This window comes from Apostichopus japonicus, chromosome 17 (assembly GCF_037975245.1).
Source record: "Apostichopus japonicus isolate 1M-3 chromosome 17, ASM3797524v1, whole genome shotgun sequence".
Lineage (NCBI taxonomy): Eukaryota > Metazoa > Echinodermata > Holothuroidea > Aspidochirotida > Stichopodidae > Apostichopus > Apostichopus japonicus.
Genome location: NC_092577.1, coordinates 8,106,106 through 8,127,753, shown reverse-complemented (window position 1 = coordinate 8,127,753; position 21,648 = coordinate 8,106,106). Strand labels below are relative to the sequence as shown.

Below are 21,648 nucleotides of genomic sequence, written 5' to 3'. Positions count from 1 at the left end.
AGCAGTAGCGAGTAATTGATACCCAGCCCCCCTTCCGCCACACACCTTTTATATTCTGGGCACGCCATTGCGCTACTGCACAATATTATCGCCTAACTGAAGCATATAAAGTTCTGAAAAACAATATGATATTTCAGTTTTCTAATATGATTCAATAATTTGAAAACATCTAACCCGTTCAAATATAAGAGGCATTGTTTATGACTTTAACTACAATTTTTTTCTTCCGTTCAATTAAAATCCTGTCTTACTGCAGTTAATCAACAATGGATAACTGACCGGGACATATTGTTTGTTGCTAGAACGGGACTCTTATCACGGACCCTTGCAATCCTAATCTTAGTTTTGTTAGAATCCCGCTCTAAAGCTCAATATATCTACACCCTTTTTCGTGAAAATGTGTATAATTTCTTTCCTTTTTTGTAATATGTTTAATAAACAGTGGTTTTACGTTGTTTTTATTTTCGTTTACCAATCTGTAGATTTCTTGTCAAGACATATTCAGAGTTAGCCATCGCCGCTTTTATTTGCATTTACACAGTTGCGCACTTCACAGGCATATTACAAACATTAGAAAAAATACATCGGAAACTTACAATGGTTTTTTATTAATGGGCGTAACTGAGAGCAATGCATATACGTACAACAGGTACTTTAGAACGGCTGATATGACAGAATGAACACAAAAAGGCATAAAAATCAGCTATAAATTGTATTATCAAATAAAGTATTTTATTGTGTATACTATAAAAGATGAATTTTGAAACCAGTTAAACTATGGACTGATTCCTACCGATATCTATTTAGCGTCCAAGATCGTATGTTAGAACGTCACATGACCTACACGACGCCATCTTGTCGATGGGATGTTCTTCATTCCTGTTTCCGTATGTTCTTTATCGTGATTTTCATATTATTTAAGGATTAAAGGATTCTAGACTTAAATTCTACTCTGGTTGATAAATCCACAAAGCGCTGATCGTATACTGGTAAGTAACGTACATGAGACAGTAATGATGGGAAGCTATATATGTACTGATATATACTAAACACGTCATAAAAAAGGATATATCTTCAATTTATGACAACAGCTTACTATATTACCATGGCGTCTTCGAGGCAATTCCAATGTATAAGAATTATAATCCATGTCTGTATGATCATATTTCATTGTCGATTGTAATATTTCATTAATTTAAACGCAATATTGTTGAGCTCATGCTAGTCAAACTGTTATTATGTAAATCCTGGTTATTTGAAAGTTCATTCATGTAGCCACAACATATCCATTCCAATCAGAACATGTGCTATCCTTTAACTGTATTGCTTTCAGACCAGATCATAAATAAACTAACAGAGTCTGTTCGAAACAGACATTTAGTCTTATAATACTTTCATAGCAGAAGTTACGCCTTTAGGATTAGGTCCAACCTAAATGAATGAAAGAAAATCGTTCCTCAATTTATAGGCCTATTTTCAGCTTGCAATTATATGCATGAGGGAGATGCATTTGTCTTACTTTCTATCCGTACGGAACATGGAGTAAATCATGTGGGAAGTATATGGACCATTGGATAACTTTTACTAAGATAAATCTAGTGGGAAGTTCATGGAACATGATATAAGTTAGGTATATATTTGGGAAGTAAAGAGAACATTGAATCAGTTATAATTGGCTTACCCGGCGGGATTTTGGTTCTTGTCAGTAAAACCACGGTGAAAAATTACAGTATTTTTAAACTCTACATACTTCCTGATACTTAGGAAAACTATTAAAAGATTATAATAAACAGATTCAGTTTAAGAATTTAACTGATTTTTAAAGTTTTCGTTTTGTATGATAGCAATCACGTGACTGATATTTTGGCTTTCTCAGGGTGACCTGGCTTGAGTTATATACTTTACTGTGTTTAGTCGATTTACAGTGATTGTAGCCCTTATAATGATTTAGTATTTTACTAGAAGTAATTAGTTTGTTTTCTCTCTTCTAATAAAATTCCACGATCCGACAAAGACTATCATGAACCATGAACTATTTTTACAAAGCGCCCTAAATTTGACATACTTTGCATGGGGCTTATAAAGATTATGTTAATATTGAATGGATATTAATATTACGTTTTAAATTTGTCAATAAAACCACCCTCCTTAGGAGGGTCGTATAAGAAGAATGACATTTGATTTAATACCCTTGTGAGTAAATGACAGCACAATATTCATAACACTTGTTGTTGACATTGTGTTAATATATATTTATTGCTTAATAAGTCTCGTATGGGATATTTGCGATATTCTACAATAAAAAACGAATGACACTAAGTGTATTTAATTTAAAGTGGTCTGTCTAGTCCAATCTAAACCTGGAAATTTAAAGCTGATTCAATGCCCTGGTGAGTAAATGACAGCAAAAAGTTCACAAAACTTGTTGTTGACATTGTGTAAAAATATCTTTATTGCTTAACATGAGAGGAGAAGATATGGTGAGTAGGTTATAAATAACTGAGCTAAAAAGATTAACCAATCAGCAACAAGCAGATTTGATGTGATCGTTGATAATAATATTTACCTGATATATTGATCAAATAAGTCACCCTCGGTACGTTTACTTTTGGAAAAAAAAAACGTAAATTGGTACCTGATACAAGGCTCGAATCTAGGAGGGGTGGGAGGCCGTGGTAACAGATAGTTATTTGCACAATCTCGCGTGTGTACCATATTATAAACCTCATTTATATATATTTAAATAACTATGCCTCAGAATACCACATTTCGCGTCTTAAATGTTACATTTCTAGGGAGCCTTTTCCAAATCCTGAATAAGCCCGGGCCGATTGACAGCAGACGATGCAAGACAAATGTCAATGCTTCAAAGCTATCCGTCATACATTTCACTTGAAATTACCATAAAAGCAACCAGATTGGCTCTAAACATGCTAAAGATGTCGAATAATGGTCACCCATGTTCATTTTGCATTACTCTGTTACCTTAACATCAATCCCCTATTTGACACATGATATTGTATATTCAGTCCATTATAACTTCTTGACAGGCTTTGGGTACTTTTGAAAACATTTATTGACTTTAAACTATTAACATGCTTCCGTTCATTAAAATCCTGTTTAGAATAAAAGAGCAAATAGTTTTGGAGGCCGGAACTGGACTAATCTGCTTCACAAATCTAGGGTGTCTAGCTTGATCGAATGTAATTTTATTTTCAATAACATGTAAATATTCAGTTGTATAGTCCCATTGTAAAGTGTACATCATGAGCCATTGTGACTCATCATTACTGATATCATATTACTACCCTATGTATTTCATACAGTGATTATTGTAACATATTGACACGAGCAACGTCACTCATACATTATTACCAGAGTTTCTTATAACGCTTATGCGCACCATATCTTTCTGCGTAGCAGCAACGTTTTTGCAGTACTAGAAATAACTTACTTCACATGGCCAAAACATATATAATGTGTGTGTGTTAACTACAAATATATTGCGCTAATATCGATTTCCTTATTCATGACATCCATTCTCTTTAAAATATAATGAAATGGTGGTGTAGGCGGTTTTACACTATCTAACGCAACGTAGTCGTCAATAACCTGAAGTATTTTTAAGGGAGGGCCCGAGGAACATGAGCTTATAGCATGCTCCTCGTGGTGAAACAAAATTGCACCTATTAGGTGAATTGAGTGTACTTTTAGGAAAGACTAGCGTAGGTTCTTTTGACCAACTACACCGGTTTCTGCTCTCAAACTTTATAGGAGGAGCTTCATCAGTAGTAAGCCTTTGAATATTTTATATTCGGCATGAGCGTCTCGTTCTCAAAATGCATCAATTTTCTGTGCACGAGTTTTTATGGACTCATAGTGCAGCTATAAGAGCATCTAAAAAAGCTTCGTGTGAACCTTGAGAGTCAGCTGATTCTTCGTTAGTACGAAACCTTGAGTTAACAAGTAAATCTTTGAGATTTTGGGCCCTTTCGTAGGCAAGAATCGGTTGTTTTGGAAACTGTTTGGATAATTCCGCGTGTTGCGAAATTAAGTGCCATTGTTTCCAAAGTGCTTTTTTCAAATGCGTGTTTTTGATATGGGGTGTATCGGTAAGCTTGAACACCAGTGGTGGTTCCTTTTGTTTAGGTTTGGTAGTGAGGTAATGCCTACAGTTTTCAAATTTTATGCCTTTCGTGACTGAGGCAATTTCCTCTTTCTTATAGTAACGGAGTAACAGTTTCTCTGTGAACGCGTTTTTTCCTGTAAGAAATCAGTCTCGTTGTTACAGAGACGTGCGTATCGTAATATTTCCCCTTTAAAGAAGCCTTTAAAGTGGCAAGTGGGTGTGCAGAGTTTCTGTCGAGGTATTGGAAGGTTTTCGTGGGTTTGGTGTAGACTTTAGTGTCTAATAACCCATTGGTTTCGAACCTTGGACCTTTGAAGATTTTCAAATTTCATTTTTGCGGTCGGTGATCCGTTTCCGCTTATTATCGGTCTACCGGCAAATTTTGAGTTAGCCGGGGTGATTTATGAATTTTTGGTAGCACATATATGACTTGCAGCTTGATCCTGTTTTCGATCCTTTTGATAGAAGACCTTTGCCCACATGGTATGTGTTCTTCTTCTTCTTCGGAGAAGGATGAGTCTTTATTGACTGGTGACGCAGGAATCACAGGAATAAGTAAGTCCATAACTGGATATGCCTTTCGACAGAAAACCCTTGAGATTAAGTCCATTTTAACGGACGTTGTTCAGTCGGAAGCCCTTTGTTTGCCTTTACGGACGTTACTTAGGAGCTGTAAACCATTGTTATTTTGGTCAGCTCATCGGTTTGGGAGTAGCTCTTTTGTAATAGAGTTGGGTTCTGGGGAGGCAGTGATATCCGTATTCATTACATCCATTCTCTTTTAAAATATAATACTTCCCTCTACACTATTTACCAAGCGACTCAATTGAAGATAGTTGACAACCTGTAGTTTGTAAACTACGTTTATATCAAACTATAGCGTAAACGAATTTACACAGAACTGTGTTTCATAGACATGGCAAATAGTTTATCAAACCATGAACACAAGTTCTGGACGAATAAAAGTAGATTAAAATAATATGAGACATAACATAATAATGTAAAGTTGAAAGTACGTTGTGACTAATCCGAAATGTTTCAAGTTTCTACATCTGCTGTACATATTAAATAAGATGGCGCTCGACATTTTTCCTAGGTCAGCCTCTATGCAGAACTTCTTTCGGTAATACTTCCGGTGCTCTTTAAATCTTAGCTTGTTGTTGTTGGTTGTAAAAATGTTCTTCCGCCTAGTTAATGAGTGCGGTAACGAGCATGAAAACTACTGTTTTGGGTAAATATAAATCTTACAGTGGCATATATACACGAACTAGCTTTAAATTAAGAGAGAACAGATCATCATTATTTGATTCCAGATTCCAGAGAGTCAGTTCGCACATACACAGCAACGAGGCTCAAAGTGATCAGTAAACATGGTATGTGGCCCTGGTTTTCCATGGTTTTGTTTGGGCGTGGTGATACTAGAGAATCTTAATGAGCCAATGAGAACACGTGGATAAATGAAATGATAACAGGAATTACTTCTGTTTTCATCTTTTCTAATAAAAAAAAACGAACTCATAATCTGCCTACTGTGGAATGTTTATAAGAGCACCAAGTTACCTATTCCTGTTCATTGTCTCCTTATAAAGGGGCTTCGGAAGATGATTCGAGTCAGAAGGGGGGGGGGGGGGCGGATGGCAGATATTGAAAGCAGCGGGACATATAACAACTTATAGCTAAGATGTTGTCTAAGGTAACAATACGGAAGGAGTGGGTGACAGGCATCGGGTCAGTGGGGTATGTGACATTCAGTTAAAGGAAACACCACCAACATCTTGTAGAGAAAATAATCTCTGTGGATATCGCACCACAACTTGCAGTAAATATGGTCTTAGAACAAAAGAATACTTTTCAATATATGTATATATATATATTTTTTTTTTTAACTACAGGGGCATTTTTAAATTACACAATTTGAAAAGGGTACTTTTCTTTAAAAAAAAACATTTCTTAGTAGAGGAACCAATCTCAACATTACACTGGTTGTATCGATGAGCAGACGAAGTAAATGACAGAACAAGATTTGTTTTATTTTTCATTTTATTTGATTCACAATACTGGTTGTTGTTATTGTGTGATGAATCTTCAGTACGATCAATATATTAAAGAGATATGCTAAGTGATGTAAATCCATGGAAGATTAGCGAATAAGAGGCAAGTAGAGTAGGTTGAGGTTCTTAAAAAATTAACATTCAATTAAGACCAATAATCCAATTCACCGAAAATGTATAAAACAGAGTATGTGTGTTGACGTGCATAATAATATATAAAGGACTGAACATTCCAAAGCTTTACCTTAAACTTTTCAATTATGGGGTTTAATTACCATAACAATTGGACATCATTGGCAAGAAAAGTAGATTTGATGGTCATCCATGTACACCTTTTACACTTGGATTCAACTACTTCCCTCAAACATGTCTCATATATGACACATCCTATCTATTTAAGCAGCCCATTCTCAGCGCCTGGATACCACGATTGTGTACTTGACCGAATTCCCAGTCACTCCATACACCATATAACCCATTTGCATATTGGACGTTTGCAATAATGCGGAGGGAGAATAAAATAGTAAGAATTTAAGAAAAATCTCAAATTGCTACAGCTTCCGGGGCTTCGTTCCCTACACCCTACTGGGGCTTTCAAATACATTTCAGTAAAACGGAGTTCCTCTTTGAAATGTTTTTTTTTTTGTTGCTATAAAATGACTATCAGGAACATTATATATCTGAACAGTGAAAGTCCCAATCAGACCCCCAATGGCTTAGAATACATTCGGGAAAATTAATTTTCTCTCTCTAAATGTGTTTTCTTGCTTAAAACTCGATACGAGTTTCAGCGTAACCAGAAGGGCTAAGGACAGGGAAAGGCCCCCCTCTCCTACACGCAAACATTTAAGGGGACGCAACCGGGGTTGGCAAAATGGAAAAGCGGCAAACGAAAAGTAAATAGCCATGATATATATGATACTGAATAGGCAACTTGTGTTTATAGTATATGTATATATATAGTTAAATGAATTTCAACCAGTACATACATGTACAGTGTGTACAGTACATGTATATGTACGGAGTACCCTATAGTCAAACATATGACGTACAAGTTTATCTGAAGTCAGTATCGATTAGCATCGATAAAATAATAAAAATCATCTCAAACAGATTCTTTAACATGCAAATGAATTACCGTTGTGTCTACGATTTAATGAGGGCCTCGCAATAATTGTTAAGCGCGCCATCTAAACTGACGACATGTAGGTGACAATCTTAAAGGATATCATAAATATTGATAACAACACATAGTTTTTTTTTTTTCCGGGCGGGTTCATATTATATTACTTCAAAGGTCGATGTTTTGTGTGAACGATAAACAGTAAATTAGATATAGGGAGAGATTCACTTTGGTGTAATCTTTGTCGAGCCAGAGTCATGTTGGTAAAGTGACTGATTCTGTGGACTTATAGAATTATATATTGATTTATGATCATTTGGTTCAGTTAGTTTTAACCGTGCATTCTGCTAATATATATTCAACAGATCATCGCTTTGAAAGATAATTATGGATAATATCACTCCACGGAAAAGAAAACTGAAGAACAAAGTTTATCGCGCAAACCAGTCACGAAAGTTGTTGTGACGTCATAATCGATGGAGCGCCTTACAGTGCGAGGTTTGTTGTAAATTACATAGTTATGTATTAGTAACTTAATAATAATAAAGTTGATGTTTAAAACAAACATTGATAAGGATTTAAGCCTCAGCATTGTAATTACTCTTAAAGTGTATGATCGAGAGTTCAACGTGATTTTTTTAATTGATTTCATTGTTTTGTTTCAACTTTATTAATTTGACCTAACCGATTGGAATTGTTATATGTAGATATGAACGCATATAAGGCGAATTAAAATTGCATATTCCTCCGATTTTACTGGTATAATGTTGTAGTTCACAGCAACTTCAAACATATTACCCGCCGTAATTGTTTCCATATATATAAGCACTGACACGCCCCAGTTTTATTGACCAAAAACTAATGTTTAAAAACCAAGTTTTGCCATTTTTCAGACAAAAAGGCCATACTCATCAGTTCTCTAAAGAGCAGGTATAAACTACAATACGACGCAATCCAGCCCATACCGTACATCAAGGACAGACTATATTGTGTTGACAAGGTATTTGTTGAGGGCGGTACAGAGATCTACATTGTTGAAGGACCGACGAAGGAGAAAGAAGGAACATGGGTACGTGTAAACTCGTACAACGATATCTTCACAGACCCTCGTATGAAAGCCAAACGGCGCATCATAGAAGCAGAAGCCGGGTATGGTAAGTCAACAGTGACCCTACAGCTCGCCTATGATTGGTGCAATGGTGTAAAGGATTCACCTTTTAAAGACGTAGAGATTCTAATTCTTCTCCGGTTGAGGCAGCTGAACAGCAAGATATCTATCTATCAAGCAATTAAACTGTTCTTAGCACCGAACGATCCTCGTATCAAATCTTCTGATATTAAAAATATCATTGAAAGCTGTTCTTCTGTAAAGGTACTCCTGGACGGGTATGATGAGTTTCCTGATAGGGACGGAGCTACCGGAAGTGACGTAGGACGTATCATTACGAGGGATTTCTTTGGGAATATTGACGTCACGCTGACCACCAGATATCTTCCGAAAAACCATGACAAGTCAAACACAAAATATGTCAGGTTAGTTGGCTTTGACGAAAAGGCACGTGACCAGTACATTCGCAAGGCTGTTACTGGGAAAGACGAAGAAAGTGTTGCTAAAATTAGGCGCGATTTGAAAGCAAACCCGATTTTGGATGACCTATGTCAAGTACCTCTCTTATTTGCAATGTTTTCTCACATGACCCACGAAAAGGCACATTTTCAAAAATTTAAGTCAGTTACCGGTTTCTTTCGCTACATGATTAAATGTTTCCATAGTCACATGAGAAACAAATCACTGGACAAACACGCAAAGGAACACATGAGCGAACATGAAAGTGAACACGACGAACTGAGTAAAGTAGCATATGAAGGTCTCTGCGGTGAAAACAAACAGTTATCATGGCGTAAGGATGGACTCTGTACACGACTAGGTCAAGGGTTTTGTCAACATTATATTGCAGTGGGTATCTTGGTAGAAGAAGAAGTTTCTGCTGATACAAACGAACAGACTTCTACTACAGACATACAGACAAAGACTGACTTAAGGTTCTACCATCAACTCTTCTGTGAATGGTTTGCGTGTTTTAAACTGGTAGAAGTTGTAGCTGCTACAAGAAATGCATCTGAGCTGAAGACTGTTCTTGATAAAGTGGATCCATTTAATCTTCAGTACCTCTATAGATTCACCTGTGGGATTAGCCCAGTAGTTGGGAAGAGAATAATAGAATACTTGAAGAGCAGGAAAGACGGTGATAAGTTTGCCATCCTCTGCATCCTGGAGCAAACTGGTGAGGTGGACGGAATCAAGGACACCGTCAGGGATCTATGTTCAAAGCAAGTTCATATCTGGAACAACCACAGCAAGCTTCTTCGGAGATCCACAATCCAGCTCTTGGAGATTGCATCTAGATTTGATGTAAGTATGTTCATCATATGAAAACAGTTTTGTTACGCTAGTTTCTGTCAACTATACCAAAAGAACATGATGTTGATTGATTAACTACATATACCAAATATCAATATCAAAAACATAATTAGAAAATAAATCTACTTCATGAATGTTTACAATAAATTCAGCTAAAAACAAATCTAAATAAGTGTCATTACATTAAACTACAAAGCCCACCAAGAGAAAGTCACAAATTACCAATGTATTGGTTTATATCAAATAAGTCTTGTTTCATTGATGACTGTATCGTTACGAGATATCATTCAAACCTATAGGAAGTATAAGCAAAGATAGTTCAAGAATTAAGTCTACTGACATACATGTCTCAGATAATCTAGACAGACAGCGTTCCATCCGTTCGTAAATACACGATTCAGATCTCTAAACTACGTAAAGAAAACCAAACTGTAAACTCCAAAGAGTTAATGCAATAAACGCCACAACTGAGAGATTTCTGATCGAATCTACACAAGCCCGTACAATAATTTGCTTCATTCACTTCTCATCACGGCCTGCTACAAAAACGTGGAAAGGAACATAATATTCAATACTGTACCATTCCCCGGTAGTTATGTGAAACCTGTCATAGAGGTGAAAAAATGATTCAAACTGAAATGCTATGCAACACTCAATCATGCACAAAGAACAAGGTAACAGTGTAGATTGATTCCACGACATATTCGAGTTTTCTTATGGGTATCTTGAAATTGACGCTGCAGAAAGGTTGATAGGGTATATAGTGTGATGTAGTATGTAGTTACTCTTAAGACAAAGAGGCATGTCACTTCAGTTCAATTCTTTAGCAAAATTCCAAAAGTGATGTAATGTAGTAACTATGTAGTTATATCCCCATCATATTACTTTAAGCACGTGCTTCCATGCCTCTTTGTCTTAATAGTAACTACTTACTTCCTGCTGCCGAGTTTATCCACCCCTAACCCACATCATATTCGTAGAAACCCCCTTTGTCTTAATTCTATCGAATATTCATGCTTAACCACGGATGACAACCGGTTACAGAGGATGGGGGGAGGCCCCCCCCCCCTTGAGCATATATATTTTTATAAATGTTTTAATGATATCGCTAGTACAGAGAGAGAGGTTATTGCCCCTTCACAGTAAGTTGTAATGAATTAAATACTGTAGACTAGCATTGCAGACTTCAGAGAGTGTAGGTCAGATACACTATTCTGGATTTGCACTCCAGCAACAATATCAACACAGAATAAATCAAGCTTATTTTCTACAATTATATGTATGTCTGGAGTTTCTCTTTATCTGCAGTTAATTACACTTATTTAATAACGGAGCCCTGAACAAATTGAGCCGGAGCACCCCAACGTAACAATAGTTTCATACATTTCGAAATTAGTGATTTATTGACGTAGGATGTTCCTATCAACGTACTGCATGGCGGTAAAACAGGTTAATGCTCACTTATCAGTAAAATATTGTATTAAAGGGTAACTCTAGGCAGAATTTGAAATCTAGGATAAACATATCCTTTATAGTAATCTAGGGTATATATATATCACTTTTTGTAATCTTGGGTAGACATATCCTTTATTGTAATCCAGAGTAGACATATCCCTTATTACAATCTAAGGTAAACATATCCCTTATAGTAATCTAGGGTAGACATATCCCTATTGTAATCTTGGGTAGACATATTAGCCATAAAAGTGTTGCTTTCCAAAGAGTTTCGAGGTGTATCTGGGGAACTAACAGTCTAAAGTATTAAGGTACATTGTAAGGTCACTTTATTTCATGGAATTCACTTGTTTATTTGTATTCATTTCTATGAAAGTGAAATATACATTCAACCTCGACTGTTAGCAGTGCGTTTTAATGTTCAATAATATTTCCATATAACATTGCAAGTGCCTAAAGTCGACGTTTGCTTTGATTTACAACCAGTTCAAACATGACAAACAAATATTTATTTCTTTAATTTACACATAAATAAATAAAAAACATATTAAACTGCATCATTTTAAAACAGGCCGCGAAACAATGAATTATGTATTTGGCCACAGAAGTAGTGTTAAGTTGATCATCAGAGGACCCCTGGTGGAAATACAAAGGGTAAAGTCATGTTTATTGTAGTGCGCATGCGCCCTACGATATTGGGATTACTCGCCCGCTCAATCATCTACATGAATGACTTGTGAATGCCTGCTCAACATACACTCTTCATAGCAATCTCAAATTCACAGGTTGGCTACGCAGGAAAAATCCAGACCCATATTTGCAAAGAATTGTGGCGGCGAGCAGTTAATTCTGCACACGTAAAGAAATAGATCTCCTTAAAGAGCATACTTCTTCAAAACCATACGTAAAATTATCTACTTTGGTTTCATTATTCTCAAATTTAACATGAGAGGTAACATTTGAACGCATTTGAGTTAAAAACCTCTTGTAAAAAACTTGCAAGCAACAAATGTTAATCGTATTTATCCACAACGACTCTATGTTATTTTGGTGATCTCGGGCACGAACATCTATTCCGTAATGTCATGGCATTATATACTACAAAGTCATAGTTAGTTTCCACAGCTAGCGGCTCCGTATGTGCAAGGGGCATATTACGTGTTTTGGATGATGAACCAGGGTCAGGAATTCGACCAATCAGTGTTTTATAGACAGGAGAATGTTACAGTGCAATGAGAGACTAGACATACATTGTATTCGTTAGAGTAATCGTGCATTAGGCCTTCGGTGTAAATCACTGTATGTTTGTAAAGTTTGCTAACTAGGCGAAGATCACAGAAATTGAAGTAGTGAGAATGACGTCATGCGACATGTCCTGAAACCACCCATCCAACTAGTGGCGCTTTGTTTGTACGACAAGAAAGTACCGGCGCGCCATACAAACACTACGTCTTTGATATAACAAAAGTGATAAAGTGCCACATTTGAGTGCCAACAATGTGGCAGTAGACTGTAGTTTCACAGGTAATTCTTAGGAAGCGATAGCAGAAGCAATTACATAGGACTCTAATTGCTTTACTAGTGTCGTCTGTTCAGCTGCTGTATAATTATTCACTGGACCCTGGATATAGTTAGCCTATAGGCCCCTAGACCGGCTACAGCTGTACTTTCGGATGCGATATAACTAAAGCCTAATTTAAAAATTGTTAACTCCTCATTTTACTTAAAACTGAATCCCTAACGATAGATATACATGCCAGCATAACATGGGATGACGGTTATGATGTCGTAGGTTATCACTGACATTTCAATGATAGGAAAATAGGCTACTACCCACTTTGCAACATAAACATTAAATTGATAACTGCATGCACATACTATAACGGTACTACAGTACTACACAAAAGTAGGTGTGTGTGGGAAGAGGGTGGGAGGAGGGAGGGGAGGGTTGTTTTTCACGGCATTTTTTAGGGACAACTGGGCTATGTCTATTATTTGAGTGGAGCACTAAAATGATACAAGCAATGAACATGTTTGTCATATGCCTCTAAGATACTGGAAATGACACTTTCCAGACATTAAAAGTTGCAAATACACTCCACTTACTCGAGTCATGATAGAGGCGAGAAAAAACAGTTTTCAAAGTGGGTACTTAAATCAGGAGTATAGTGCTAACCATTCTGATCGCCGTAACATGTCTCTGTTGTGCAAAGTGAACCTACTCTTTCAGAAAAAGCGGGTATATGTAAATTCAGTTTCAAAGTCGAATGCAAAATGTATACGTGAAGCAGGCGCGGCGGAACGGGAAATTTAATGGGGGGGCTAATGTGTGGAGACTATCTAAGCGGAGCGCCACCATCGGTTGGCGCGGAGCGTACAAGAAAATTTTGGGTTTTTCAAACCGCCAGATGGCCGGAAACGGCACTTCCCGAGTGTTTTATGCTGCGAATACCTAGCCCTAAATAATGGGTTTCAAGCCTGCAATTTCTCAGATTGCACGTAAAAATCTGTAAAAACAATGTAATTTATATATTTGATGGTGTTTTAAGAGAGTAGCTATTACTCGTAGTGTACTCGCAAAGACGTTTTTGAGTGTAGTAAATTACTACTTGCAAATAAATGCAATAATTAAATAAATGTCATAAGAAAAAAACAGAAAGCATTTCTTAATGTCAACAAATGGGTAATTCCAAAACCATGTGCAGTTGCCAACAAATTTCTATGAACCAAGCACTGTCACGAATGCATGTACCCTATACAGTACAGGTGAAATGCTAATATTGTGTTTTTGTTCGTTTAATAATTGATTGCGTTTAAACATAGAGCCATATTCCACGCCTTGCGTGTACTCGTAGTGTAAAATGAGGCAAGTTATTGGCCTAAGACGAAGTTGTGTTGCGCTTACCGGTACTCACACTCACTGCTTCCACTTTTCACGGGGCGTGAAGACGCGGTTGAGGTGACAATGTGGTCTATAGCCAGGGGACGGGCCGAGGGTCCCCCCAGCATTTACTAAAATTATTACACCTATATAGTATACGTGTGCATCGGACAGATCGACAAGTATGCATTGAAAAATGGGCAGATGCACGTTTCAGAGCCTTGGTAAATATTGGGGGGGCTTATCATGCATTTGCCCCCTCAACTTTTTTATTGGGTGGGCCGAGCCCCCCCCCAAGCCCCCCCGGTTCCGCCGCCACTGACGTGAAGACCTACAAATATTCTGGTTGTTTTGCCGTTCACCCAGGGGCGTAGCGAGCGGGGGGTGTGGGGGGGTGTCACACCCCCCCAATAATTTGGTCGCTGTCGGCAAATTTTGGGTCTGTCGGCAAAAGGAGGAAAGGTGAAGAGAGCGGAAGGGGAAGAAAGAAGGAAAGCTGAATAGAGAAAAGGAGAACGGGAGCTTCTTCCGTGCCAAATTTGACTTAAAATATGCACCAGATTGCATCTAAGGACGTTTCAAAACTATAAATTTTCCAAAGGGGACGGGGACACCCCTCCCCTTAGACCCCTCCCCCATTTCAGTCACCACTTCCAGATCCGTCGGCAAATCAAACTTGACTTAAAATATGCACCAGATTGCATCTAAGGACGTTTCAAAACTATAAATTTTCCAAAGGGGAGGGGGACACCCCCTCCCCTTAGACCCCTCCCCCATTTCAGTCACCACTTCCAGATCCGTCGGCAAATCAAATTCTCCACCCCCCCAACAAAAACCCCTTCGCTACGCCCCTGCGTTCACCACAAGACGCCCTCGCTTTTTTCAAGGCTTCACTGCTTAAACAAACGGCGATAAACGTTAACATGTTATTCAATTTGACCAACCAGTGTCCAGGACTGGGTATTTTCTGTTACGTCCGGATTGGCAACCGTTACTGAGCTTGGTTGTCCGGTTAATCTGTGATGGTTTTAGTTATAATCTTCGTTTATATTGCAGCCGCATGTTAGCTAGAGTACTTGTTAGAAATATAGCCTAGCTTTGGTCTACGTCAAAGGAACAAACGCCAACCTGGCTTATTCGTGACCGAAATAACTTCAAAAGGTTTGCAGTATAACAAAGACCCCTCCATTGAATATCAACAACTAACTTTCACCTTCACCGCGCACTACAATGCCACGTATTTGTTTACAAATACAGTTGTTCTAATTATTTGTAGATTTTATCACATGTGCAGACTGGATATAACATTTACCTTCCATACACGACATCCGTGTATGTGACTTATGCTGCTTGGGTGTATCAAGTCTGTATCATGTGCCGTTTAGATGACTAGAATAAACTAATCGATGACCTTTTGCTGCGGCATATTATTTTTTTTATTTGTTGAGAAAAAAATACATCTTCGTTATCCATCTTTTTAAAACCAGATGATTCAATACGTGATGGAAGTGAAGCATCTTATCCTCAATCTGAAAAGACATCTAGTCATATATCGTAATAATGATAATATCAACTAACAATGAAACAATTATACGATACCACGGAGTACACGTCTTATGATCTTTATATTTGTTTGTTGTGTAAACAGTGACTGTCATACAGAGGTAGTAAAGTACGTTCTAAATTTAGTTTGTGTTGCAGACTAAGCAAATAGCGATAACAATAGGTAATCAAGTTCGTGATTGCGAAAGGTTGGTTAGATGTGAAAACAATATGTTAATATTAATAAAATAAGTTTATGATAACGATATATAGATACATACGAAAAGAAGGATATTCATATTAAGAAGGGAAAAAACAATTACAGAACGGGAAGCCCTGTTGAAAAGTCAACTTTTCTCATGTTCTGATATGTAACAAGTGAAAACAGGTTTCGTTTTCTTCCTGGAGATCACTGGATTGTGCTGAAAAACATTTGTTGCTTCAATAATTTATCATCAAGTTACAATGGATGTTATTGTATTGATTTAAATTTTACTGTTAGCTGAAATTTGGGTTGAGTTTATCACATTGTTTTAACCCAATCAATGATTTTTAACTCAATTCACAAGTCTTTCACTCAAGTCATTTGCTTTTATTGTAACTCAAATCACAAGTCAATCGTAACAACGTAACAGCTGTAAGCATACTGAAAATCAACGACCAATGCTCAATAAGGCATCTTTGTCAAGTGTTGCGGTTCTGTGTATACATTTTTTTAGTGAGCTCTTGTTACAATATATGGAGGGAGCTCCTTTCTACAAGAGTAGTCATATACACTGGGCAGCAACTAATCTTCAGTGTGAAACAAGCACTTTTACTCTCTTTCAATACAAAAAATGTAACGTTAATTCAAAATCATAAAATTAACTATTCTGTGCAGAGACTAATCTTGTACCACAATGGAGGAATAGCTACGAAAGGGAATAGGCCCTCAAATATTTGTCTGCCGCCCTCTGTAAAATCGAAACTGGATGATATAGGTATACATTATATATTTCAACATTATCGTTTAGGTTTCATTTTTTCTGTTTTTGTTGCTTTTAGCTGTACCAGCTGGCAACATCTGCTCCGACTGTTATTACAAAGTACGCAATATAATGTTAATGTGTATAATTAAGGTGGCTGAGAAGGAACATTGATCACAAAAAATTACTTTAACAGATGCTTTGTCGAATTTACTCTGCTTATCTCGAATTTCGACTATCATTCCCGAAAAAGAAATGACTGTACATGTTAAAATTGTGTGGTTTTATTTCTGATATTTGTTAACCAGAAAATCACGTGACTTAGTGATTCCTTGCCAATATGAGAAGAAACTTTAGATACAAGATTTTCTAACGAGCTGAATTGCTGAGCAGAAATGACAAGTCTTGCAGAATTGAGTAATGCGTACCTATGCTAAGAGGGTCGAAGGTCAAACAAACTTCACTTCTGCATTATTAGATTTATTCTGATTTAAACCAACAATTAACATTCAACGAGCTTTGACCTCCATGAAAAACAAACTGGATCATCTGCTCACCAAGGGCTACCAACAAACAAAGTTTAAAGTTCAAGCAACTTTCATTTCTTGAGATATCCTGTTTATATGGTTTCAGCCTTTGATCTCTGGTGACACCAAATTACCTTTGACCTCCATGAAAAACAATAGAGATGATTTGCTACTCTATAGGTCTATTAACAGTCTTAGTTTAAAGTTCAAGCATTTTGAACGTCTTGAGGTACAGTGTTTACAATATTTTTCGCCTGTAATCCCAGGTGATCTCTCAAATGACCCTTGACCTCCATGAAAAAATAGAGAACATCTACTCACAAAAGGGCTACCCACACACTAACTTTAAAGTTCAAGCATCTTTGATTTCTTGAGATATTGTAATTACGAGATAAAGTGTCACATACACACACACGCGCCATTACCATCGCATAGATTCGGCCTTCGGCAAGGAATAATAAACTACAATAAAATCTCACATGCAAGTTCAGCTGGATTATATTTTACATAAAGCTTAATTATACAAGTATAAATGAACAACTGAAAACTGGCTGGGAATGATAAACAAACAAAGAGAGGATTCAAGTTTAACTGTTACACACAAAATAATCAGCATCTCATGAATAATTATATACATAAACATGAGAGAGTATTAATACATAATTAGCCTTAACCAACCGTCCATGAAATTCATTGTATTTTCAGTTAATTAGATTTCATATTACCTTTCATGTTAATTTTCTGTATATAAGGGCGAATATGAATTGGTAAGGTTGGGCCTACGTCATGGACAGAACCGAAGTATACAGTCTCTAGCACTGTACATCATTCAAAGTTCATTAATATGTTGATCACTCAGCCGCATGATGAAGCATTGTTTATAACACAACCACCATTATTTCTATTTATTACGAACACCAACATTCTGCTACAGCAGTATTGATAGAATTAGAAATACAACCATATATAGTAAAGCAGAAATGTGACGGTGAAATGTGACCAGAAAAGAACATAGAAAAGAACAGAAACAAAGAATATGTTAATAATGTTGATGTACGGTTAACAGAAATCAACGGCTAAGATTCAATGCACAAGGCATCTCGTAAGTTTGTTAAGTTATGCCGGTCCGGTGTTTGGCAAGCATCGGAGAGCTTTAGTAACAATATTATATAAGAAATGTTTCACAAGAGCAGTCTTGTGGATTGGACAACAACTGAACAGGTTTTGCTACCTATCTCTCTCTGTCGATACTACAAACAAGAGATAAGAAAGTAGAAACATGACATTACAACATTGTTGACTGACCATAGCTACTAACCTAAAGGAGTCATTTTGACATTACTAATATTATGACATCAGATGCATGGTCACCTGACCTAAACTTAATATATACATACCATGTATGCCAATCAACCCATTATACATACCATGTATGCCAATCAACCCATTATACATACCATGAATGCCAATCAACCCATTATACATACCATGAATGCCAATCCACCCATTATACATACCATGAATGCCAATCCACCCATTATACATACCATGTATGCCAATCCACCCGCTATGAATTCCATGTATGCCAATCCACCCACTATACATACCATGTATGCTAATCCAACCAATGTACCATGTATGCCAATCCACCCAATATACATATCATGTATGCCAATCCACCATTATACATACCATGTATGCTAATCAACCCATTAAACATACCGTGTATGCCAATCAACCCATTTTACATACAATGTTTGCCAATCAACCCATTATAAAAAACATGTATGACAATCCACCCATTATACATAACATGTATGCCAATCCACCCATTTTACATACCATGTATGCCAATCCACCCATTATACATACCATGTATGCCAATCAACCCATTATACATACCGTGTATGCAGATCAACCTGTTATACATACCATTTAGGCCAATAAACCAATTGCACACACCATGTATCACATACCATGTATGCCATTCCATCCTTTTTACATACCAAGTATGCCAATTCCTACAACATACATACCAGGTATGTCAATCAACCCATTATACATACCGTGTATGCCAATCAAACCATTTTACATACCATGTATGCCAATCAACCCATTATAAATACCACGTATGACAATCCACCCATTATACATACCATGTATGCCAATCCACTCATTGTGCATACCATGTATGCCAATCCAGCCATTATACATACCATGTATGCTAATCCACCCATTATACATACCGTGTAAGCCAATCAACCCATTATATATACCATGTATGCCAATCAACCAATTATACATACCAATATGTCAATCCACCCGTTATACAAAACATGTATGCCAATCAACCATTATACACACCATGTATGCCAATCAACCCATTATATGTACCACGTATGTCAATCCACCCATTATACATACCATGTATGCCAATAGACCCATTATATATACCAAGTATGCCAATCCACCCTTTGTAAAAAACATGTATGACAATCCACCCATTATACATACCATGTATGCCAATCCACCCAATATACATATCATGTGTGCCAATCCAACCATTATACATACCATGTATGCCAATCCACCCAATATACATACAATGTATGCCAATCAACCCATTTCACATACCATGTATGTCAATCAACCCATCATACATAACCATGTATGGCAATCAACCATAATACATACCATTTATGCCAATCCACCCATTATAACTATCACGTAATTTAATCAACCCTTTATACATACTATGTTTGCCAATTAACCAATTATACAGCAAAACCATGTATGCCAATCCACTCATTATACATACCATGTATGCCAATCCACCCGATATACATATCATGTATGCCAATCCACCCAATATACATACAATGTATGCCAATCAACCCATTTCACATACCATGTATGTCAATCAACCCATTTCACATATCATGTATGTCAATCCACCCAATATACATACCATGTATGGCAATCAACCATAATACATACCATTTATGCCAATCCACCCATTATAACTATCACATAATTTAATCAACCCATTATACAAACTATGTTTGCCAATCAACCAATTATACAGCAAAACCATGTATGCCAATCCACTCATTATACATACCATGTATGCCAATCAATCCGTTATACAGACCGTTTAGGCCAATAAACCAATTTCACATACCATGTATCCCAATCAACCCATTATACATAATGTGTATGTCAATCAACTCATTATACATACCATGTATCCCAATCAACCATTATACATACCATGTATACCAATCCACCCATTATATATATCACGTATTCAAATCAACCCATTATACATACCATGTATGCCAATCAACCTATTATACATACAATATATGCCAATCCACCCATTATACATATCACGTATGCCAATCAACCCATTATACCTACCATGTATGCCAATCCACCCATTATACATACCATGTATGCAAATCAACCCAATTTACATACCATGTATGCAAATCAACCCAATATAAATACCATGTCTGTCAATCCACCCATTATACATACCATGTTTGTCAATCCACCTGTTATACATATATGTATGTCAATCCACCCATTATACATACCATGTATGCCAATCCACCCAATATACATACCATGTATGCCAATCAACACATTATACATACCGTGTATGCCAATCCACCCAATATACAAACAATGTATGCCAATCCACTCAATATACAAACAATGTATGCCAATCCACCCATTATACATACCATGTACTGTATGCCAATCAACCCATTATACATACCATATTTGCCTATCAACCCATTATACAGCATAACTGCATTAATTACATGCACATATTTTCACAACTTTTGTACACTTCATGCCACCCCGTTAACATCTCACATTACCCCCCCCCCCCTCTAACCCAGCAAAAGAAAAAGAGAGATAGTAACGTAGTTATTAGATTTTTCGGTTAAAATAAATAATATAGCACATTTAAGCAACTATATAGTCAGCGAACTATCATAGCATATTCTGACAACAAAATATGGAATACTGTTACATTTAAAAATCACATATGAAAAGAAAAATCATGAAACAAAGATGGGCATAAGGGGAAGGGTTTAACAGAAAGCATACCAATAAAAGATATAAACCCATCAATGACTATTAACTTACAGATGCTAACAATGCACATCTCACACAAACAAGAAAAGTCCTCTCTACTGGAATGTCAGCGTTAGATACTACATCAGTGCTAGACTGAAGACTTGAATAGACGTAAGTCTGAATCTACAAAAAAAATGTGAATAAAGAAACATAACAAACTCTACAAAGATAGAAAGTGTCATTACTAGTATCTAACCTTTTCTAGCAGATTCGATACTACTGTATGTGACTGTGCTATGCAATCTCAACAATATAAATATTTGTCATTATTGGAGATTGGGTTCTCAAAGTTGTAAAACAAAAGAATGGCTTAGTGTAATATATGTATTCAATGAATAATATAATGGATAACATCAAGGTATATTTGTTTCAACTGAGAGAGTATTTCGTGATGGGATCAA

At 36.7% G+C, this 21,648-nt stretch overlaps 1 protein-coding gene across 1 annotated transcript in view; it reads left to right on the top strand.

Annotated features, from left to right (window-relative positions):
- The first annotated feature begins 787 nt into the window (after window positions 1-787).
- Window positions 788-21,648, top strand: part of LOC139984541 (NLR family CARD domain-containing protein 4-like) — a 313,255-nt gene continuing 292,394 nt past the window's right edge. Inside the window, exons 1-3 of the mRNA XM_071998473.1 lie at window positions 788-989; window positions 7,669-7,801; window positions 8,197-9,716. Of these exons, the coding sequence (XP_071854574.1) occupies window positions 7,780-7,801; window positions 8,197-9,716 (1,542 nt within the window). The 5' untranslated portion in view covers window positions 788-989; window positions 7,669-7,779. The remainder of the gene's footprint in view (window positions 990-7,668; window positions 7,802-8,196; window positions 9,717-21,648) is intronic.